Source organism: Myotis nattereri (genome assembly GCF_964212035.1).
Source record: "Myotis nattereri genome assembly, chromosome: 3".
NCBI classification, from domain to species: Eukaryota; Metazoa; Chordata; class Mammalia; order Chiroptera; family Vespertilionidae; genus Myotis; species Myotis nattereri.
Genome location: NC_138077.1, coordinates 4742158 through 4766962, shown reverse-complemented (window position 1 = coordinate 4766962; position 24805 = coordinate 4742158). Strand labels below are relative to the sequence as shown.

Genomic DNA, 24805 nt, shown 5'->3' with positions numbered 1-24805 from the left:
AAGATGGAACCAGGGTAAACATGTGACATGAGTATGAAAGCATGTGGATGGGCAGAAGGAAGGAAACTTCTGCAGGCAAGACTAACCCACTTGGACTTGAGGAAGGCAGTGGGGTGAGGTGAGGAGCCCTGGAGACAAGCAAACCTGGGTTAAATGCGGACTCTCCCAGTTATCCGCTGTGTGAGCCGGGATAAGTTACTAACCTCTCTGGACCTCAGCTCTCTGATCTGTAAAATGAGAATAAAGCCTAGTCTTTAGGGTTTTGTGATGGTTAAATGAGATAGTGCTATAAAGAACCAAAACCGAGCCCTTCTCCAAGCCCCCCCGCCCCGCCCCGCCGTTTAAAATACGATGCTAATCGTCCCTTTGCAATACCATACGTGCATGCATCTACCCCACAGAGTGTTAGGAATGCTTATGTATATCCAGCTACCATAATATCCAATTGTAGAGAATTTAAAAATAAGTTGACTAAGCATAGGGTCAGTATAGATATAACTAAAATCTACCATCCACAGATAGTTCTTGATAAGCGATGGAGAATACGAATACACATTTTTAAAACTTGTAATAAAAATATTTAAAATTTACCCTTTTGCATGATATTTCCTATAATAGCCATTTATTCCCCCCCCCCCGCCGCAATCTAATGAATACTTTAGAATCCATGACCTCCCCTAGTCTTGATTACATGAGAAAAGACTAAGTTATCACCAACCCCAAACAAACACATAGTGAATAATTAAGCTTGACGAATAGCTTAATCGATATGCTGGTTAATCTTAGCAGTGCTATCAATATCCCATATCAGGTATGGCATTCCGGGGTGGCACGCACATTCTGCCTTACTTCTTTAGAACTAAGCGGAACCAGCGCAGGCATGCACTTTAAAGAGTTAAAGAACAAGTAAACACGCGCAGGATGGAACAGTGGGGCCAGCAGACCTGCCAGGAAGAAAGCTGGGCTCCCACGCTGCGTGCTGGTTCACAGACAGGGACACGCTGGGTGTGAGGCCACCCAGCATCTTATAGTACCTGCCTGGTGACTGAGATGAGTCACCCCTACATTCCTTGAAAAGATAATGGGAGTGATTAGGGGGAACTCTACCTGGTTGGCATGTTTATTTTTCCCACCCCAAATGGCATTTTTTAAAAAATTCTAAAAATCCCCGTGATAAAAAGGAACTGGTATGCAGCGGTCTGTGATTCATGCAATAATCTTGCTTTAGAGCAGCAGGACCTCAATAGGGGGTTTGAAAATAATCCTCCACAAATCCCTCCAAGGAAAGTGAAACTGTACCCATCCCAGGCAGACACGTGGGGATGCAGGGGACTGTGGGCTCTTAATGTTCCTGTTCCTTTAGCAAGAGGGTGTCATTTACTGAATGTCCCCTGGAATGATCTTTCTTTTTTCTTGGAAAGGAAAGTCATTTTCTCTTTTTTCCATTGCAAAGAAGGGCCTTGAGCTACTCAGAAGTTATTTTACCCACCGAAGCCTATTCCACTTATTGGGGATCCATTTAAAAGAAACGCACGAGGTCTAATGGATGAGCCTGGGTCTAGGGGGCCCGCCAGCCACACGTCTCCGTGGCCACCGGGAACGGGACCAGGGGGAATGTTTGGAAGTGAGGCCATGCTGGGTGCCCAAGTGCACAGTCAAGCTCAGAACTCCCGCTTCGCAGAGACAAGTAACTGCATGCACTTAAAAAAAACAAAAAACAAACAAAAAAAAACCTGCCCGGGAAAGTGCATGCCATCCCAGCACTGCAATCAAAACGGAGGCTGCAGTTTTGGAGCATGAGTGATACACAGGGTCCTGCGGGCACAAGCAGCTACTGGAAAAGTTGGCTGGGTGTGTGAAGGCTGTGCCACGAAACTCCTGCCTTAACCTCTCCCACAGGGGCCGCGGGCCAGCCTGGGAAGAGCTGCATCCGCTTCCTCTGCCCTGTTCCTGCAGGCCTGGGTCAGCGCTCATGACCCCAGCAGCGCCTCCTAGCAGAGCCGGGGAGCATGGCCTGGGGAGGAAGACCCAGAGCCTCTGGGTCTTGGCTTTAGCATCTCTCCGTGGAAAAGAGCAGCTGGTGGACAGTACTCAAAGGGAGGCGCTTTCTGCCTCCCTCGCTGCACCCCGTGCCCCCAGAGCTGCTTGCTGCCTGGTCACTTACTCAGCAGGTCAGAAGCCGTCTTCTTCAAGGCGGGCGCACCGTCCTGGCTCCCCTTCGCCCACCTGGCTACCATGGGGTGCTGCTCCTGCCTGGAAGAGAGAGGGACACGTGGGGTTCACAGGTGTTTACAAAGAAACTGACCCTTAACAACCCCCCTCCCCGCTCCTCCCTCCCCAAGGGCTGGGGCCTAGGATTCATCTCCAACCCCTGGCCGTCTGGCATGGTGCCAGGGCACAGGCTCAGGAGTGTTTAAGGATTAAATTGCAGCCCCAAGCCCAGCCCTCAGGAGGGAATTCTCACCCTCCGGAGGGAGTTTCACCGTAAAGCCCCCTGGAAAGAGGGTGAACTGGCCCCCATTGAGGCCCACTGTCCACTGGCCCGCGGGCAGGAGGCAGGAAGGGGAAGTGCGGAGGAAGTAAACACTGCGGACTGAAGGGAAGAGTCTAGAATATTTTTACCGCCTGTGGAAACGCATTCTTATTGTTGAGTCACAGGCCATCAGAGTTGAAAGGACTGTCAAAACCTAGGCATCTGACACCCATTTTGCAAGCGAGGCGGCTGAGACCTGGGAGGTGGGACACACCCGCCTTCCTCACACGGACGGTTCACGGTTCACGGTTCACGGCAGGAAGAATGAGGCCGGAGTTCTTAAGCCTCAGCTGCCAGCGTTGAACGTGATCAGTTTCAATTCAACAGGTTCTGTTACCTCCTGCTTTTCTGAAATGCCTCTTCCTGAGCCACGCACACACACACACACACACACACACACACACACACACTCGCACACACTTCTTATCCGTCTTACACAAAGAAAGGTACATACACTTCATGCTTCCTTTCTAATCCACCCTGATTGTAAATAATTGCAATCGTTGCTCTTTTAGCATTAAGAGGTCCCAGCTACCAGCCTGTGTAGCCTCTTCTACCCGCAGCTCTCCCGGGTGTTTTCTCCGTCATCCCTCTGTGGGGATCCAGCAGCAACCTCACTCACATGCCTGCTTTATCACTTACACTTTATCAGATGCGTTTTTAAAAAGAAAAATAGATTTTCATTGATTTCAGAGAGGAAGGAAGAGGGAGAGATAGAAACGGCTGCCTCCTGCACGCCCCCTGCTGGGAATCGAGCCTGCAACTCAGGCATGTGTCTTGACGGGGAATCAAGCCTTGACCTCCTGGTTCAAAGGCCAACGCTCAACCACTGAGCCATGCCAGCGGGCATCATATGCTCTTAATTTACAGTATTTTATTCCTTCTCCGGAGGAGGGAACTGAGGCACAAGCAGGCTAAGTGAATCACCCAAATTCTCCGCAGCTGTCCGGCGACAGCCCATGCTGGCCACTACCTGACACAGGTGCTCAAGCTTAGCGGCCTCAGAACCGCCTGCAAGGCTTGGAGTTTCTGATTCAGTAAGTCTGGGTGGAGCCCAAGAATTTGCATGTCTGACACATGGCTCCGGGAACACAGGTGGAGAACCTCCAGGCCGTGACATACAGGTTAAGTGCTACCCTCCGCTCCCCCCACCCCCACCGCCTCTTGGCATTCTCAGGTAAGACTATCGCACACAGGCAAGGCACGCACCTGTTGATTAGTTTCCAGAATGTCCAATCTATACCATCTTTCTAGGTGAATGCCAGCTACTCAGTGGACCAGTGCTAGGTATTAACTTTTTAGAGGATTAATGTGTTTTTTTGTCCTAGTTGGTGCAACACTGAGACCTTCTAAAAACCTAGAGCCCTGTTGAGTCCAAGTTTGGAAGTTTTCCACTTGCCCGTGCTGGGAAAACTTCTGTGTTCTGGTGGGGGGCCAACTAGGCCTTTGATCCTGCAGAAACATGACCAAATGAAAGTTGGGGAGGCAGCAGGTTCCCAAATCTGGACTTTCTCCTGCCTCAGAGAGTCCTTCTCTGTCCCTTCAGTGAGGTGGTGGGTACAGCTCGAACTGTAACTTTGGCTTTAAGCAAAATTTGTAAGAAAAGTTGCTCAAAAACTCAAAAAACTTTCTTGGATGTTAAATATTATTGACAAAACAATTTTTTGGTGATCTCTTTCTTTTTCCTTTTTTTTTTTTGCTATGAATCCAAAATACCTGGATTAAATTTCGCTTTAAAGGCACACAGGTTTAAATATTCAGTAGGCAAAGAAATGCTTGACAGGGGGCTCACTGGACTCAGAAGGTTTAAAAGTAATTGACAATAAAATCAGTGAGGCTTAGCTATCCTCCCTTTGGATCCTGGGACCGTGGCCGCACGGCACACGGGACCTCTGGCACTGGCCTCCTGCCGTGGTCCCCTGCTCCTCCCCGCCGCCCAGGACACGCTTCAGTGGCTGGTCTGACTGTTCTGAGTCCACTTCTCGATTCCGCCCATCTCCGCCGAGGACACGGATGGCTGTGCCCAGGTGGCCTTGGAAATGAACATACTCAGTAAGAAAGGATGAGGTGGCCCCAAGTTGACTCTCAGCGAATTCCCAAGGGCGGCCTCTGGTCCTTGTCTGCAGGGAAATGACTCTCTCCTCCTGGAGCCCCATTCCCTCCCTCGGGGCCCGGCGGACTGAGGGTGGCCGGCCGGAAGGGTGGCAGCTCCTGGGCGGCTGGGGAATCGGCCATGGTTCCTCAGAGAATCACACTGCCACTGGGGGAAGAACTAGCTGAGATTGTGGCACATTCACAGCCCCATTTCCTCTGCCCTAATGACCTTGGCCTTGAAGATATGAACTGGGATCTAACCCCAGAGCTGCGTTCATTGCTGTCATTGCTCTTTGTTTGTTGCTGCCAGTTATTGGCCACCAGCATTTGTCCACAGAATCCCTCCCTGGGCTTGTCCCTGCAGGGAGTGTGTTTTTACCCCTGTGTCCCATGTGGGAAGGTGACCACTTTGGTCAATGGAGTGTGAGGCGGGGTGACTGGGGCCACACCTGGACAGAGGGACGTAGCACGGTCTTAGATGAGGCTCGAGTTGGGCTGTACCTTCTATGGGGACCAGGAGGAGGGGACACTTGGAGCCAAGCTATAGCTGAACCAAAGCTGACTCATAAGATGGTGAGAAAAACTTCTGTTGCCACGAGCCATTGAATTCTTGGAATTGTCATTGAGACAAAACCCAGTGACTGCCTGGTTACAGACACCCTTTCTACAGATTTTGTGCTGTAGGGTGATGGGCTTGACCTACAAGGTGCTGTGCTTAAAGAAACATGTAAAGCCTTCGGCTATCCTTAATGTAAACTCTAAATCTCGGTCTGTGACAAAACATGAAATAGAAAAAATCCAAATGAACAAGATTCCAACTGGAAGAAGGAGAACAGAGGAAAGGAATGAAAAGTTGAATACCTTTTCTCATTAAATACTTCTCAATCAATATTTAAATGTATCTGTATCTTGACCAGACAACTTTTCAGGGCAAGGAATAGGGCCTTAGATACCATGACTCGAATGTTCTGTGGAGCAGGAAGCCCTTGGTTGGGGACGTGGTGGCCTGGCAGTCTGTAAGGACAGACACACTGGGCAGTGAGGGGGCCATCATCATTAGGTCGCTGCTGGCTTTTGCTGAGAAGGGGGCAACAGATACTTCTCAAAGCAGCTTCAGCCGAAACCGGTTTGGCTCAGTGGATAGAGCGTCGGCCTGGGGACTGAAGGGTCCTGGGTTCGATTCCGGTCAAGGGCATGTACCTGGGTTGCGGGCACATCCCCAGTGGGAGATGTGCAGGAGGCAGCTGATCGATGTTTCTCTCTCATCGATGTTTCTAACTCTCTATCTCTCTCCCTTCCTCTCTGTGAAGAATCAATAAAATATATTTAAAAAAAAAAAAAAAAAAAAAAGCAGCTTCGGGCAGTGTTCTAGCTAACCCTCCTCTCTACCTGGAAACAAAGTATTTTCTCAATGTTCTAAATGAGGACGCTAAGCTTAGATTAAATAATTCGATCTCGTTCATAAAGTTAATCCATGGAGGGCCATGTTGGCCTACCAGATCTGTCTGTCTCCGCAGCTGTGCTCCCATCTACCCACTGTCCTCAGATTCACTCACAGAGGGCACCTCTTCGCACATGCACTGCAACACAGTGTACCTTCATTTCTGCTCATTCTGAGTATCTGTTCTAGATAAAGAGCTGTGATTGATTGGTTGTTCATCCTGTGCCCGTTCTTACAAAGGCGCCATGTAGTAATTGAGTTCTCATGCACTTCTGAAAGACAGACTGCGATCATTCCTGTATTCCAGGTGAGGCAACTGGTGTAGAGCACAGGGTCTGGGCCTGAGTCCATGCTCCTCACCTCTGCACCCCTGGTTCTCCAAGTTCAGAAGCATTCGGATGACCTGGAGGTCTTGACCCACACTTGGCTGGGCACCACCATGAGTTTGTGACCCAGCAGGTCTAGAGAGGGGCCTGGGATCTGCATTTCTAATAAGTCCCTGGAGCTCCCCAGTTCTGAGACTGAACTGTGAGAGTGGGCGCTACACTTTTCGCCGCTCAATGAATTATGTAGATGGCATGGAAAATTCACAAGCACATACACTGGGTTGTCTGCAAGTTCAGACTCACTATCTTGAAACAAAGGAGTAGAAACAGAAAGTCCATGGGATGAAATAAACAAATATGGTAGCTGCTGGGCAAGTCTCGGGGGATCCAGGAGAAATGCCCCAGGGGACAGAAGTTCAGGCACACTGGCTTATTCTAGGATGGTGGGTACCATTCCAGAGAACATGGGAGGCCTGAGGAGGGAACCTGGATTCTGGGGCCATGAGAGCTGTAGCCAGAAGGACCTTAGCCGGCCTCCTGCTCAGCCTCCTCCTGTGCGTGGTGATTACAGGTGTTCCCAAAGAAAGTGAGGTGGTCAGATGACCGGGACGCTTTACCTACCAAACCTCTAAACACCCCACTGTCTGCACCCATTGGAGAATCATACCACGTGTTTGTACAGTAGAGGCTCTGAGAAGTCCTGCAGCAAAGACACCTGCCTAACTGGCATTTATCTGACATTTCCAGGACTTTGAAGAGTTCCAATCTGGTCTAAACTGTACTTTATGTCTGGGGGGAAGGGGGAGAGAATAAAAAAGAGAGTGATTTGTTCCAGGTCACTGAGCCAATGGCAAGGCTAATCCATTCTATAGGCAGACACCTCTCTTGGTTGTCATGAAATATCCTAAGATCCGTGGTCAGCAAACTGCGGCTCGCGAGCCACATCCGGCTTTTTGGCCCCTTGAGTGTGGCTCTTCCTAAGCCTTAGGAGTACCCTAATTAAGTTAATAACAGTGTACCTACCTATATAGTTTAAGTTTAAAAAATTTGGCTCTCAAAAGAACTTTCAATCGTTGTACTGTTGATATTTGGCTCTGTTGACTAATGAGTTTGCCGACCACTGCCTAAAATGAGTGGTCCATCTCACTGGACACTGAAGGTAGGTCAGCATAGAGTAGGGGGACTCCCAAGGGCAGCATGGCATCACTTGGGGTTCATTAGAAATGCCAGTTCTCGGCCCATACTTGACCTTCTGAATCACAATCTCTCAGTGCTGCCCAGGAACATGTCTTACAAGGAACACAGCCCCCCAGAGGCTCCCATGGCTGGTTTGCCTGTGATGATGGCCTGTGACTTGGCCAGCTCTTTCTTTTGTCCTATTATCCACTGGAAAATCAACAAGTGCGCCTTTCAAAACAAACCCCACATTTTGCATTGCATGGGAGCGTCTAATGATCCAATTTGCCTCTGTGGTCAAATATTTAGCCTTTTCCCTGTGTTTCCATTCCATTATTATTGTTTTGAATTCCATAAGTCCTAAAAAGTCCCTTTCCATCTCTAAATGCGGTTTGCATAGTTATACCCTTTCCTCCTCAACGCAGAGTCTTTTTTTAGTTGTGTCTTTTTTTTTTTTTCATTCCATAGAACATCAACCTTTCTCCACTCGGCAAAGACAAGTTTCAACAGATACTGGGTTCAACGGGAGGCGCATTTTCCATTTTCCATAATCCAAGCACCGGAATCAGTCAGAGGTATCGTTTGCCGAAAGTGTTTGTAAAGACAGTTTAATTTCAGGCCCTTTATTTGCGAGAGAGCTGGCTAACCCAAATAAAACATTATCCATCTGTCTGCTGTTACGAGTGACCAACTTCAGCTGCACGTTATTACTTAATAGCAGCTAACTTTCCTATATAGAGCAAGCCTGCGCAGCAGCCGAAGGGAGAATGGAAATTTCCTTTGGTCTACCACCCTGGCCTCGCCATGCTCTGACATGTGAAGAGCTTGGTAATCAGCAGTCTCCCTGTAATCACAGCAGGGCTCGGATGTGCATTGTTGTGAGATGACTGGGGAAACAGGGAAAAGTGTGTCTGAGGGTGGGGAGGAAGCCCAAGGCGGACCGACGGTGTTAGCCTTCCGGAGCCGCTGCCCCCACCTTCTCAGCAGAGAAGAGGCTCCTGGGATCTTGTCTGCGTTAGTTCAAAGGCAGCACAGAGAAGACAGCCCCGTTCCCATAAGGAGCACGTTGAGCGTTCCGCAGAGCTTTGGAGTCCTTCTGGTGCGACCTGAAGTAAGTGAGAGTGGAAGGCATCTGCTTTGGCAGACAGCACTGGTGGAAAAAGATTTTTTTTTAAATATATTTTTATTGATATCAGAGAGGAAGGGAGAGGGAGAGAGAGAAACATCAATGATGAGAGAGAATCATGGATCGGCTGCCTGCTGCACGCCCCACACTGGGGATGGAGCCCACAACCCAGACATGTGCCCCAACTGGGTATGGAACCATGACCTCCTGGTTCATAGGTCGACGCTCACCACTGAGCCACACCGGCCGGGCCTGGTAGAGAAGGATTTCATTCAGTGTATTCCACTTCAGGAAACCTCCAACTGGTCTCAGTGGGAGCATGAGAAAAGGGAGAAAAGAGCGGGGAGCAGGCACAGGTGCCGCTTCCTCTCACCCTCATGGTTGTCCTGGGAAGTGGCTCAGGACAGATTCCGGAGTGTTTATGAGGCGTCCTTGCAGAACTTGCAATGTCTCAAGGTGATTTTCCCCTAAGCGAACCTCTCACTCACTACGGCAGTGAATGCACCACCTTCAGCCACTCAGGTCTGTCTCTGTCTCGCATTTATAATATTTTCACGACGTGAAGGCATGGAGATATAGAAAGAGAATCACATTATGAATGCACACACTGACTTCAGGCCGGCTTGGTTTCCTGGCTGCATTCTGACCGCTTTTCCTTCTGTTTAACATGACTTTGGAACTGCTGGTCTCTGGCGGATGATTAGTGGACGTGGGTGTGACTCACCTGCGTACGAGGGTGGAATTCTTCTCCGTGGTGATTTCTATGCTCATTACTATCGTGATTAGAATCTCGTCCCGGAAAAAGGCAAGTGTGACTTTTGCTTGATTTGGAACCGAGTTACTTAACAAAGGGAGGAGTGTTCTGGAGGTTCTGAAATTCACTCACTGTCAGTCTAATCGTTGACCGCGTTGCTCTGATATGGAAACTGGATAGCACAGTGTCTCCCGGGAACACAGCTAACACCAACATTCTTGGATTGCGGTCCATTTACTTTAGGAACTGGCAGTATTTCCGAATCATCTGCTTGTCCCAAAGTTGAAAACATAGACGCTGTGAGCAGTGAGTGATAATAAGGAAATTTCACATGTCAACATACTTCCCTTCACATTCCGTCAGAGTCTGAGCCCTCTAAGTAAAGCAATACCCATCTGTCAACAGTGTGAGAAAACATGTTCTAACCATCGGTGGTTAATCAGCTTGAGTACTGTTGGTTCAATTTTGGTGTTTTTAGGGTCATCAGGTAAAATACAAGATGTCCAGTTAAAACTAAATTTCAGATGGACAACAACTAATTGTTTAGTACCAGTAAGCCCTGTGCAATAGGGGATATAAACGTATACTAAACATTATGCATTGTCTGTCTGAAATCCATCCATAGGTTCTCTCTAGATACAGTACAAAGGAGCTTAGGCCAGAGCCATGCCGGGAAGGGCTCAGTGAGCTCCCTGAGGACCACTGATCCTAGGAAAAGAAGCATCTCAGGGTTTCAATCACAGAAGAGAGAGGCTCAGACTTGCTTTTATTGTTTGTTTTGTTCATTCTCACCTGAGGGTATTTTCCATTGATTTTTAGAGAGTGGAAGAGAGAGGGAAAGAGAGAGAGAAACATTGATGTGAAAGAGACACATCGATTGATTTAGCCTCCTGCATGTACCCCAACCAAGGTCAGGGATCGAGCCTGCAACCAAGGTATATGCCCTTGATTGGAATCAAACCCAGGACCCATCAGTCCACAGGCAGTGCTCTATCCACTGGGCAACACAGGCCAGGCCAGACTTGCTTTTTAAAGTCATCACTTTGACCCAGCATGGGGAGTGGGTTGGAAAGACACAAGCATGGATGCTGAGAGTCTGGTGAACTGGTGCTTTCAGGAACCCAAGCCTAAAATGCTGCTGCCTGGACAAGGGGGTGCCAGCAGATCGAGAGAAGTGAGGACCCCATTCCAGGTGGACTCACAGGGCAACTCTATCAGGTGGGGGTTGCGGTGAGGGTGGACAGGCAGACGAGGTCCCAAAGCTGAGTCCTGACATCCCTGCCTGGAAATAAGGTGACCAGGGTGGTGGGAGTTTACTGGCTCCAGTGACGCTGGACCTTCCTCTGTAATTCAAAAAGCATTCCTAGGTTGTCAGGTAGCCGGTCGTCCCAATGGTTTGCTATCCTATGGGATTGGAGCTCCCTCGGTACTTTCCTTTTAAAAAAATATTTTTATTGATTTCAGAGAGGAAGGGAGAGGGAGAGAGATAGAACCATCAGTGATGAGAGAGAACCATCATCGGCTGCCCCCTGCACACCCCACACTGGGGATGGAGCCCGCAACCCAGGCATGTGCCCTAACTGGAATCGAATTGTGACTTCCTGGTTCATAGGTCAATGCTCAACCATTCAGCCACACCAGCCGGGTCTCACTCAGTACTTAATGTCACTACAGGAGGATCAGCCTGGGGTGAGGTTTGAGGGGGTGCACGGGGTTGCCTGGGACACCTAAGCAGAGATGAGATCCGGGTCTATGTGTCTGATGTTCAAGGAAGGGCCGGCCAACAAGACTGCCTTTCACGTCTAAGTCTACAAATGGAGTTTGAGACATGTAAACAGATGAATTCTCCTAGACAGAGAGTGTGGGAGAAGCAGTCCACACTGAGCAGGCAGCTCCGGGGCCGGTGAAGCAGGGCCATGGGTCCAAGAAACACAGCTAGTCACTGATCACAGGTTTTAAAAACCATGTCAGCATTCCTCACGGACAAGCCTATGGAGATGAATGGCTCTGTACATGGCTTCCAATGGAGTGATTTGGCGTCGCTTTTCCTGGCGGCGATTTGACAAGGTTTACTCAAAGTTCACAATGATTTCTACTCTTTGACCCAGTAAATGTATGTCTAAGAATGAATAAGAAATGTCAGGATTATATGTAAGCATGTTCTCTGCATTAGTTATACTATTAAAATATTCAAGCCCACCTGGGTCGCCCATAATATAGGATAGGTTTTACATTTATAAATATTGATACACTGAAATATTAGGTAGTCTTTAAAAATCATGGCAAAGCTAGGCAGGTGAAGTTAGAGAGAGGCGTAGGTAAAGCTGAGTGCACGGTGCGATCGCTCTCATGGTCGCTCTAAGCGGGATTAAAACGCAATGCCTCTAAAATGTTCACCGTGGTTATCTCTTCAAAGGAAAACAAAATTAGGAACGTTTTTCGATTGGATTTTCCATTTTAATGAAGTTAATCTGAAAAGTCAATTTCCCCAGCACAGACCATCCCCAAACGTCCCGGATCTTATAGTCAATGGGCAGCAGTGACTGCGCTCCTCCTGAGAAACTTCCCACCCGCTGTCGTGGCCAAACTGTAAGGAAGAAGTGACTCTCAGACACACTGCGACTGTGCAGATCCAAGGACCGGCGTCCAGTGAGTGAGGGGGTGACTGTTCATGTGAACACAGGCTCCTTCTCACTGACTCGGTTAGAAGAGTTTGCGCTTCACCGAAGAGGAACGCTGGCAAAGCCGCTTCCTGCCCAGGGCCTTTGCTCAGACAGGTCCTTCACCCTAAATTCCTGCTCTGTGCCCTGGGCCTGGAAAACTCCTATTCACCCCTGAATGTCCCCTCCTCCTGCTCCCAGGAAGACAGTTTCTCTTGTTCCTCTCTTCTGCCTTTTGCAAACTGTCCACACCTCACGACCAAACTCAAGGTGTTGATGTAATGATCTGTTTAGAAACTTCTCTTTCTCTTTAAACGAAGCTCTGGTGGGTATTTAATTAGTCTTTCAACCCTAATGCCAGTGCGAGGCCTGCCGAATGATAGGGACTTATTGTTGGAGGGAGAAGTACGGGCAGAGAGGCCGTCCCAGCAAACTCAGAGCTGTCCAGGTTTAGTAACTGGTGGGGCTCATATGAAGATATGGGATATGATGTTCTGGGTCAGAGGGGAACCAGCTCAGAACTAAGTAGGGTTGGGGGGTGGGGGTTGTGGAGGGGCACATATATGTCACTGACTTGAATGACCGAGCTAGAAATACAGACTTAGACTCGATTTGGATTCAGAGTATACAGACTATCCTTCAACGTTCTGGCTTGAAGAGAAAATGGGTTTTACATTTCTCAAGCTGACCAAGTTGATAAGCACTTGGGGTGTCATATATCCCATTTGGTCCAACACATCACTCTCCATGTGTGTTTCCTATCCCACGTGGCCTCGGGTAACCCTTGGTTTTATTTGCTTCCTTAGAGCAGGCATCTCTGATGTGTTGAGCCACGGGGATCCAAGAGCGGTCAGCAAGGAGGTAATAGCAATAGAATCGTTCAAATGTAGACTCTACTGCATCCTTTGAAATGTTTATATTTTGTGCATATTTAAAAATGTTCATCCTATGTTAGTACGGCACAAAAAATGTATGTATCGTTCGTGTATGTCTCCGTGTGTGTGTGTGTGTGTGTGTGTGTGTGTGTGTAGGGGGATTGTGAAATTTCGAAGCCATTGCTTTAGGCTAGTGGTTATTAAACTTTAATGTGCAGATTCCATGGGGATCCTATTAGAATGAAAATTCGGATTCAGAGGGTCTGGGCTGAGTTCTGAGAATGTCACTTCCAACAGGCTCCCAGGTGATGGGAGGCTGAGGCTGGAGGAGGCTGCCCTATGAGTGGCATCAGCCTTTTGCAACCAGGGCTGCTCATCTGAACTGTAGCACAGAACACAGAAGACAGTGTCCGTGACAGTCCTCATCTCTCCCACAGTGGCCATGGGAAAGCACCACTGCAGATGCTGGGAGAAGGCACCTCATTCAGGTGGAGGCCAGGAAGGCTGGTTTCTCTCATAGAACTTGGCCGAGAAGGGGCCTCTCAGAAGGTTGCTGGGTATAAGGCTTTAATTATGGTAGAAAGTTCAAGGTCACTAGCGGACTTTATGATGTTTTTTAAAGGACTGTTTATAAATCACCGTACAGTATTACAAACAGTCCTGTAGTCAGCAGTTCTTTTCCAGTGTTTGGCTTCTATCTGGAAAGTTCCTTTATGAGAAGCATAGCTGGAAACCAAGGTCTTGGCCACTCCCGATTGTCAAAGGTCCTGTGATGCTAATGTTAAGGGGAAGGGGGCTAAATCGGGAGTTTCTGACTAATAAGAGCTACCTCCACACACTCTCACCCTGATGGGCCACTGAGGTTGGAAGTCAATGGTTTTCAAATGCTCTTTGACCAAAGAAGAGGAGAAAAATGAAACACACATACACATAGTCCTCAATAAATGTGAGTGAACACACATATACACACATGCACTCATTATTGACAAAATTCTCTTAATTCACAAAGTCTACCCACTGAGTCAAGTTTGTGTGTCCTAGTACAACTTCCCAAAGACTACCTTGGTCTAGGTGGAACCATATGCCTCAGCCTAATTTCGGAGCCAGTATGTGCTATACAATAGTGGTTGCAAATGCATTTTCAAATATCTACATCATCTATGCTGTGTAACTGTTGTCAGTGAATAGTGACATATGACAGAATTATAAAGATGCTTCCCCTGAATCTAGGTCCACAACCACACACACATAATGCAGCCAAGCAGGACTTGGTCTCTAACCAACTTGACATCCAAGCAAGACCACACATTCCTGTTTAACACACACAATGGAGAGGTTGGGGACCCAGAGTCTAGGCTTCCTGAAGGTGGCATCTCAAGCTGTGGGAGTGGGGAAGAAGTGTGTCTAGTGAGGAGAATAATTTGGAATATAGGGATTTGGAAAAGTGCCATGTAAAGGAGAAGGAGAAGAAGAAGAAGAAGAAGAAGGAGGAGGAGGAGGAGGAGGAGGAGGAGGAGGAGGAGGAGGAGGAGGAGGAGAAAGAGAAGGAGAAGGAGTGGTGTCTGAATTGGTGCTGAGAAGGAGCCAGAAAAGTCATCACGAGGAGACCATAGCAATAGTATGAAATACTATGAAGTGTTGAATAAGATGAGGAACACAATGTGCCCACCGGCTGAGCTGCTAGTGATTCTGGTGGAATGTGTGAAGACATACTCCTGTGGGCTGAAGAGTCATCACACAGCCAATGAGGAAATGGAGGAAAGTGGCGTTTCTTTCCTCCTTAAAGGTCTTGTCCACACCCATTGATTCTGTTCCCCCAGGTGCGAAGTCAGTGTTCCCTGACAGGGAGTCAGCATTGTGCCACACCGCTTGCAACCCTTGACCATGGCCACATATCTTCAATAATATCACCTAGAGAATTCTCATTTCCATCCCCTGCTCCCCTGCCCTTTCATAGCTTCACCCTGCTCATCTCCGGCTTTTTCTTGACCTCCTTCCCAACTAACTTCCTTTTAAAGCCAATATCTCTAAATGCAAATATAACCTTTCAAAAGTCTGTGTTTCTTCCCACAGCAATCTCTTCCCACTGCAGGATCTTTTAGTGCCCCCCCCCCCACAACTCTCCTTTACCACTAATATGTAGCATCACCACACTTAGAGCAGAATTATGATTTTCTCTCAATGTACCTGTTTTTCCCTCCACGTGGCAAGTTCTTTGAGGGCAGGGTTGGGGCCATGTTCATCTCTATACCCACAGTAACACTGTTCCTGACATTCAATAGGTACCCCCCAAAAAGTTGTAATGACTCATACTCATCACTCTAAAATGAGTCAACAGAATAATACAAAATGGACTAATAATCAATCCATAAATTAAAATATGTGAGTGGTTTCAACACATTTATCAGTACATGTGAAGTTTTCTAAATTGCTTCTTTGGAGTGATTTATAATATTTACACATTGTTCTATCTCTGTGGGAAAGGAGTTTCCATAGTGTTGAAATCCCCTGGGCTAAGAAACACTTCTGTTATCTGTCCTGATGCAGGCACTCCCAGAAGCTGGACTAACCCTGTCACACAGTCAATGACGTCTGCTGTGGTTCACAAGTGTCCTCCCAGAGTACATGTCCAGATCTGGCTTTCCCCCACTGAGGACAGTGTATTTCTTATGGGGTGATGAATCAGACCTGGAGTTGCGGGGAGGATTGAAGATTTCCAATGGAGAAGCACAGATACTTTCACAGGTACACTGGCTCCTTGGTCCTGTGGATATCCATTCATTTGGGTGCCATTTTAGCAGCTTTCTTGACCACATCTTTAAGAGGCCCAAGGGCTTAATTTGAAGATCATGGCACAGTCATGAGGGAAAGAGGGAAGCCATGGATCTGTTGGGTGTACAGATGTTTCTCCTTATCCTCCCCCAGCCCCCTAGTTCTTCCCATTAGACAGCAAACCAGCCCATTGATCTCTAGGATTTGTTTATTAAAATCAAAGGGGCTAAGTTTATTTACCACCTTCTCCATCAGGAGGAAGTGGACCTAGTTCCTAATATGCTATTCTTTCACCATTTAAAAAAATGGAACAATGTTAGAGGGTAATTTTAAAACTCACACACAGCTTAGAACTGTAAATGATGACATGGGTCTTTGAACTTCCTAGAGACAGGCACCTCAATGCAAGGATACCCCTCTGCCCTGGCCAGACACTGAACTATGGCGCTATTTTCTTGGAGGTGCCACTCTACTCCAATGACCACTAGTCTCCAACATACCATTCACAGACTCAATTATTCAGCAAACATGTAATACTATTATATGAAAGATGTGGTCTTTGAAATACATAAAAGTGAGTGAATGATGCATGGTTCTGGCCCTCAAAAATATACCATCCAATAGAAGAGATGACATATACACAAATTGTTATTACACCAAGCAGAATAGAATCCTTCATGTCTAAGCCCTGTCTCATGAACACTTCTATACTTTTACCATAAAACTTACATTATTCATTGGTTCATATTTTTCTCTCATTCTAAATACTATAGGAGTACTAAGGCAGGGACCTTGTCTTATTCTACTCTATATTGCTGTATATAACAGTCTTCTCGACTCACATGCATGAATGAGATATATAGAAACATACTAAGGATTTCCAGAAGCGGGTATTCTTTCCAACTCAAAGAATCACAGAAGCTTTCAAGTATTCTGTTGGGAAGAAGAAGCAGGGGGAGGAGGATTGATTGCATGGGGAATTTCCCACAAAGAAGTATGGGGTGGTGGTAAAGTACTTTCCTGAGTACTCATTTGATGCATAGAGTACACCAATGATTCTCAACCATCTATACCAGCAGTTCTCAACCTGTGGGTCACGACCCCTTTGGGGGTCGAACGACCCTTTCACAGGGGTCGCCTAAGACCTTTGGAAAACAAATATATAATTACATATTGTTTTTGTGATTAATCACTATGCTTTAATTATGTTCAATTTTTAATAATGAAAATACATCCTGCATATCAGATATTTACATTATGATTCATAACAGTAGCAAAATTACAGCTATGAAGTAGCAACGAAAATAATTTTATGGTTGGGGGTCACCGCGACCTGAGAAACTGTATTAAAGGGTTGCGGCATTAGGAAGGTTGAGAACCATTGAAATAAAAGCCTATGTGGTCATGACGCCCTCACACTGTGACGCCCTCACAGCGCAACAAGCAGTCACCAGGAGGCTGCGTGCACAGCAGGCGCACGTGGTTGGGCAGGGCTGCATGCCCGCACGGGTGGATGGGGGCTTGACGCTGCATGTGCAGTGCAGAGATGGGTCCCATGGCTCCAAGCGGCAAGGCCTGAGGGCCGGTGGCTCCTGTGGCATGGAAGCGGGACCCCTGGCTCCAGCCTACCTCTTTGGGGCAATCAATCATAGGGTTCCTGCACTGTGAGAGGGCACAGGCCAGGCTGGGGGACACCCCCCTCCCCAAGTGCATGAATTTCATGCACTGAGCCTCTAGTGGCTACATAATAGAAACACCTAGGGAGATTTTCAAATGCCCAAATTCTATGGCTCCACCATAGGTCAATTGAATCAGAATCTCTCGTGGAGGCAAGGAGAAGGATATATGAGTAGGAGCCTGAGTTTTCTACTTTTTAAAGCTCCCCATTTTTTTCTAATGTGTATCCATGGTTGAAAATCACTATGGTACCTCAAGAAAGTTAGTATGAGGCCAGATTGGAAGCTACACTGGCGATAGATTTTAAAAGACCATGGAGGTTAAACTGAAAAGTTTGATCTCCCAACAGTTCAAAAGCAACCAGGTCCAGCTAGCCAGGTAGGTTGAGACAGTAGCTATAGAGAGATGACTTAGGAGGCTTCTGCATTCGTCCAAGCAATGCATGAACTTGGGAGCATCACTGCTTTGGGTTACCACCGGGTGGAATTCATGCCCCTATGAGAGGTGAAGTGGTGATGAGGGAACTGGAGCTGGGAGAACTATGGGATTTGGTGCCTGGATGAAGAGGAAACCTTGAATGATAAGGAGAAGGCGTTGAAGGCATCATGATGATGTTGACTCTGAGCTTGCTTGCATTGAGGTGCCCATCTCTAGGAAGTAAATCTGGGGCTAGTAGTGAAGATTTGGGAGTCATTGCACAAGAAGTAGAAGTTGACTAAATAAGAGTCAATGAGATTTGCAAAAAAGAAAAATATGAAGAGCAGAAGGCAGCTGAGAGCAGATTCTTGGAGACTGCCTGGATTGAAGAGGAGAGAAAGAAGCTGGAGAAAGAGCAGCGCGTGGCTGAACAGCTATGTCAGTTCCTCAGAGGGGCAACTAGGGAGGCAATATTTCAAAAAAGGGGACGTGACCTAGAGGTCCAAGATTTGAGAGTGGACAAGGAGGCACTGGTTTTCCAGGGGTGGGGTAAATCTTAGAAAGGAAGGGGACACCTATTTCCCTAAGACAGGAGGGAAAGAGAAGTGATATGTCCATTGCTTAGGTATGTATTGAACACATGTGTATATTGAACACCATTGCACATGTATGTATTGAACACAGACTGCTCTAGACACTGGGGATACAATCAAGATTCTTGCTCTCAGGCAGCTTAGGTTCCAGTTGTGGAGAAGGAGAAGAAAAGGTACAGAAAAAATGAGCAGTAGAGGGTGAAAATGGAGGAACTGAGCTCTTAGTCCAGGGAATGATGGTCCTTGGTGTAAGAGGAACAGGCTAAAGGATGGGAAGCAAAGGTGGGTTAGCTCTGGAGTAGCATGTAGGGATGGTAATAAGAGATGAAGAAAAGAATTCAGCCAACTGCAAGGGCCCCTAACGGCTCCCAGGCAGGAACTGGTATCTTCCGTTACACCTATGGTGTCCTTGCCATGGCCGGGCAGCCTGGAAACACTGCTGGGGTATGGAAGAGGTGGGCTGCCCAGAGCTGAGGATTGGCAAGGCCCCTGTGGTAATAGGTTACCGGGACTGGGGCTTACAAATACCACATTAGAAACATAAACATTTGAAAAACCACAGAATGTAAACGCTCAAGGTCGCAGCACACTCATCAGCTCATGGAGTCCGTATAGTGATTGAGCACATTAAGAAGCCTACTAGCTCTGCTATCTAGTTTTAGAAGAGCTATAATTTAGTATCACTAGGTATCCATTAGTCCTGTTTTCCTCATCTGTAAAATGAGAGGGTTGGGCAGAATGACCTCAAATTTCTCTTCCAGGATGGCCCATGGCGAATATTTGAGTGCACGTGAGAGTCTGAGAGTTAATTTACTTGTTTCACATTCTCATCGAATGTTTAACTATCAGTGTCCAGCCTTCAGCTGCAGAGCTAATGCTGCTCTGTGAGGTTAGTGCACACAAAGCCCTTTGTTCTATGAGCCATCCTGGATTTCAAATGAATTGCCCTGTGAAAATACACAACCTAAATTTTGGTGGCAGAAATCTCAAGTGCTATGGGTAATTGAATAAGATAGTTGATACAACATTAAAACAGATTGGCTAAAGTGATTAGAGATGAATAGGTTCTTATATTTGCAAGCTGGGGAAATTGCTTTGTGAATATTGGGAGAAAAGGGAGAGATATTGGTTAAAGGATATTGGAGGAGGAGGAGGAGGAGGAGGAGGGGGGGGGAGGCATAAAGGAGCTTTTCAAATATTAGGGTGGCCACAGCTAGGGATATTAAAGAAATTTATACAAATGTGACTCACCTCACAGAGCTGGGATTAATTTAGAGTAATATAAGTGGAATCTCTCCTCACTCTCAACAATTGTGAAGAAGAGCTAACCAGGCCTTGGGTAGATCCCGAAAACCTAAGGTAAAATGTGGTGGACTGGACAGAGTGTAGAGGTAACTGGCCAGCTGCTATTGTTTAACAATTTAAGAATGGTGTCACTTCTCACATGCAATGAGACTCGTGAATAGCACAAAATCTTGAGAGAAATACACCTAAGTAGCTGTGCCTTTTCAGACAGCTGGACTTGTTAGACATCTTCTCATTGGAATCCGGGTCTTTAAGACCAAAAGCTCCGCACTCACTCTGCCAGTTACTTATTTGTAAATGTAATCTGAACGAATAGCTAATTGCTACTTTTAGAAGCGTGTTTGAGGCTTTATTATTAGCTTCACACCCAAAGGCGTTGTTTATGGTACAGTGTTAATCACTTGTTTTCCTTACACAGTTAATGCCTTATTGGCAATCTCATGTGGTACTACTTGATCATTTTTTTTTTTTAACAGTTTCACAAGTCGCAGCTTCAAATCTGTAAGATAGACACTGGTCGAAATTAAAGAGTGGAGAGTAGGAAAAATGTTACGCCTGAGGTCAAGATGCCTCACTTTGGTCGAACCTTCCAGAAAGCCCGGTCCTCTGAGGTTTAAGTGCTTTATTTTCCCTTTCCTAGTTGATAAGTGGGCAGCGCTCCACTCAAGGGGTCTTACCTTGAGTCCAGGTGTTGGGGACCAGCTCAGCTGAAGATCCCAGAGACCTGGGGAAGTGAGGAAGGGCCCGGCTCTCTAGGGAGGAAGCTGGGAGGACCTGTGTGCAAACCAGACCTATGGGCTACTGCTTAGGTGACAGCTGAGGGAATGGGTGGAACACCCCTCCACCCCAGGAGGCGGGAGCTGGGCTGTGAGCAGCCTCACCCACCTCCAGGGCAGAGGTCCTGGGCACCGGGCTCCCAGCACGGGCCTTTGGTCTTAATGGGTGAAAGGCAGCTCCCTTGCATCGAAAGGGGTTTATATCCGATATAACTCCAGTTTTTTGTAAATTTATTTGACAACCAAACCTGCTAGCAGAGCCACCACCCAGGCCTGGAAGGGAGCGGTGTTCTGTCCCTTTTCAGACGTTCCTGGAGACACGAGGAATTCTCCCCCGCCCCCATTCTCTCTGGAGGGAAGGAGGGCGTCGAGCCTCACATGTTAGCATTCTCAGAAAGCCCTTAAGCTTTAACTTTCTATAAAGTAAAATTTCAAGTAAAAGCTCAGAGAGACTGGACTACAAACTTGAGCTCATAGAAGCAGGTAGGGAAGTTTTATAAAAACACCTGTCCTGGGCGTTGCCCCGGCTAGTTGTGCCACTAAGAGGAGATGGAAAGGTAAGAGCTCACTCAGCTCAGACCCCACTGCTTTGAGGGTTTTCTGGTGCCCATATGGAGGCAGCTCCATGGATGAGAGCAGGGATGCCCCTCAGGAATGTCCTTGACTATTGGAGAAATGGAGCTGTAAACATGCCTACTACATTTAAAATTTTTATGAGGCATGTGGCATGTATGGAATTATATGTGACCCAGATGACAATAGCACGAACGTGCTTATAAATCTTTCGAGCCTGTTACTATAAATCAAAGAAGAGGAAAGGTCAAGTGTTGCCTTGGTCCCATCATAACTACCCGGGGACAGCGAGCCACAGGCGTGGAAAGACATGGAGGAAGCATCAATGCCGATCAGTAAGTAAAACAAGCCGATCTGAGAGGACTACTGCATGACCCCAGCCATGTGACACCCTGGGAAAGACAAAACTGGGGCGATAGGAAAACACTAGTGGTTGCCAGGAATTGAGGCGGGGAGGGATGAGTAAGGGAAGCCCAGAGGATTTTAGGGCAGGAAAACCACCCTATGTGATACCATATTGGTGGATGCATGTCATTATACCCATAGAATGTACACCAGCAAGAGTGATCCCGATTGTCAACCAAGACTCTGGGTGATGACAATGTGTCCATGCAGGTTCACCCTTGGTCTGAAAGGTACCACTCTGGTGAGTGATGGTGATAATGGGGGAGGCAGTGCCTGTGGGGGGCGGGGGGATTTGGAAATCCCTGTCTCTTCCTATGAATTTAGTTGTAAACCCAAAATTGCTCTAAAAATAAAGTATTGAGAAGTAACGCATATGCATATCTAGGATTTTTATATATATTAGGACTGTGTGCGGCTCTGGTCAGATTTGCAGCTTGTTATCCTATTCCCTTGGTTCTGACAAAATGGGACGAATCATCACATATTCATCTAATATTGCCCCATGCTCAACTTCGTCATGAGCATATTGTTGATAGGGAAGCAACGCGATATAGTGGAAGTAAAGGTTGGAGCCAGATACGCAGACTTGGGTTCAATTCTCTGGTCTTCTGGCTGCAACAGTGGGGCAAGGTACTTAACGTCAGAGTGCTGTGTCCGGGCCGACGCAGGGAACGGGGCCGGTGACTTTGGACAGGTGATATCATCGCCCTGATTTTCAGTTTCCTCCTTTGGGAAAAGGGAGATGATGACGCTTGCCTGGTGTTAGACTGAGGTTACAAATAGTGAGCCGTGCCCCCAATTCAAGGTGCAAGGCAGGACTCAGCGAGGAGTGGCTGGTTCTTGCTCAGCCCCGTGCCCTGTGCCCTCGGCTGTCCAGGGCCCTGTAACCTGATTGGGGAAAGAGGTGGGGCCTGCACTGCTCACGTCAGGACATGGTAGATACATGCTTCATGGCACAGACACGGGCTGGGTTTGGTTCAGCCTAGAGAGATGAAATTCAGGGAGGACGTGGTCTGGCTCCGTGGGGAAGGGAAAGCCGAGCTTAATGGGCCTGAAAGGGTCTGAAGGGGAGAATGAGACTCTGAGAGGGAAAGGAAAGAAATGATGGCTTCCAGGAACGAGACCACACAGGCAAAGGCAACAAGGTGGGGACGAATCCAGACCAAGTGACTGGGCGGGGCTGATAGGGAAGAGAGGATGGCGGTGGGGAATTGAGGTCCAGTGATGGAGAACCTTGGCGGTCCGCAGATCTAACACAGCTCCAGGAGACCTGTTGGATGCACATGCTACTGAGGGTGCTCCGACCCAGAGAAGCCTGCTACTAATTGCAAACGTCCCCAGGTCCCAGGACACCTGGTGCTCTCTTGCTGCCAAACTTACTCCCTGATTTCAGAGAGCGTGTGGTTTCTTTCCATACCAGCCTGTGCAGTATGTACTCAATTTCTAGTTTACAGGGATTTCTCACACACCCATATGTGTTTTCCACTGGAGTCTGTACTTTTTCCTAGACCCACCCGAATTCCAGAGCATGGTTCACTTGGATGCCAAGTTCCTAGTCTTTCTCTCGGTCAATCTCCTCTCCTTATAAAGCTGAGGAGAAAGTTACCATTGTAATGCTGCTACGGGTTTTTAACAGAAGAGAATGGACCTCAAAAAGATAATTACGAGGGTGGTTTCTGCTTCAGTTTCCGTGGAGAACGGCAGTCATGTCTAGAGGCAAAGCCAGAGAATGAGTTTGTCCAGATCTCAACTTTTGTTCATGAAAGTTTGAGTAGCTATCAGGGCATGATCCCTTTTATAAGTTAAAAAGAATTAAAACAATGCTTTAAGGTTTTTGTAAGGGTGGTGACTTAGATTCTGAATTCTGAGTTTCTTTATAGTAAAATTAAAACAACAACAACAACAAAACAATAAAAACACAACCACACACACGAAACTGTAAAAGGGAAAGTAGGATCATTTGGGGTGATTTTGAGAATTCTTGTTGCCTGTTGATTCATAGAAGACAGAAGTAGCTTCCCAACACTTTCCCTGAAATCATCTCATTTGACTCCTCTGTTGTCCCCGGGGGTGGAGTTGCTCCAAGTTTACAGAAGAGAAACTGAGAAGTTAGGTGACCTGGGGGAGTATCACAAGCCAGGGCTTTCACTTCTAAGTGTAGCTTTTCTATTTTATTTTTTCACCAGCTGCATTGAGGAAAGCCTGTGTTGAGCTGGGGTGGGGGAGATGGTGAGGACTCAGAGCAGGAGGGTGGAGGCCTGCGGTGGGAAAGAAGGAGCCGACCTCTGCTGATCTTTCCCCACTTGCCCTGCAGAGCGCTACGACCCTGAGGCTCAGCTCCCCACCCAAGGGTGCTACGGCCAGGAGTTCACACACCTGGACTTCACCCCCAGGAATGTCAGGGCTTTTGCTCACTGCCTTCTCATCTTTTTATTTAAAAATATATTTCTATTGATTTCAGAGAGGAAGGGAGAGGGAGAGATAGATAGAAATATCAATGATGAGAATCATTGACCTGCTGCCTTCTGCACACCCCACACTGGGGACCGAGCCCACAACCCAGGCATGTGCCATTGATTGGAATCAAACCCAGGACCCTTCAGTCCACAGGCCAACGCTCTATCCACTGAGCCAAACCAGCTCGGGCATCTTTTTCTTTTCTTTTCTTTTTTCTGTAGGACTTCAAGAACTCTTATCAGGTATTTATATTCTCCTCTCCAGAAGTTTTCAAAATATTATTTGACATTTTGCTAAGAGAATTAAGGCTGCAAATCTTTTAACCCTACTCCAGGGTTTTCCAAACGACTAGACCAGCTATGGGCAAACTACGGCCCTCGGGCCGGATCCGGCCCGTTTGAAATGAATAAAACTATTGAAAAAAAAGACCGTACCCTTTTATGTAATGATGTTTACTTTGAATTTATATTAGTTCACACAAACACTCCTTCCATGCTTTTGTTCCGGCCCTCCGGTCCAGTTTAAGAACCCATTGTGGCCCTCGAGTCAAAAAGTTTGCCCACCCCTGGACTAGACCATAGCACTTTGGCTTTGCTGAAGTTTAACTTAGTTCCAGGACGGCACTGGGAAACCAGACGAAGGTCTCAGCACAGCACACTCCCCACCCCCCACCCCCGTGGGGACAAGGCCAGCAGCCATGCACTGTCCCGAGGGAACTGGCATTGTTCCCTCATTTGTGCGCCACAGTATGACTACCTTTGTCAGATCCTGTTTGTGTTCAAAAGGTCTCCAAGTTTGTGAAAGGCTGCACTTGAAAGTCTTGCTTTAATCATCACAGTAATTAT

The 24805-nt window shown here is 47.3% G+C and overlaps 1 protein-coding gene across 2 annotated transcripts in view; it reads right to left on the bottom strand.

Annotated features, from left to right (window-relative positions):
- KCNJ15 (potassium inwardly rectifying channel subfamily J member 15) overlaps nt 1-24805 on the bottom strand; it is a gene marked incomplete at its 5' end in the record, with an annotated part of 44690 nt that overhangs the window by 8375 nt on the left and 11510 nt on the right. Inside the window, one exon of one of the 2 annotated variants that reach the window (XM_081087717.1) lies at nt 2165-2253. In XM_081087717.1, coding sequence (XP_080943843.1) covers nt 2165-2237 — 73 coding nt within the window. Of the gene's footprint in view, nt 1-948; nt 1025-2164; nt 2254-24805 lie in introns of those variants that run through there. The other variant, XM_081087716.1, reaches the window with a different exon arrangement.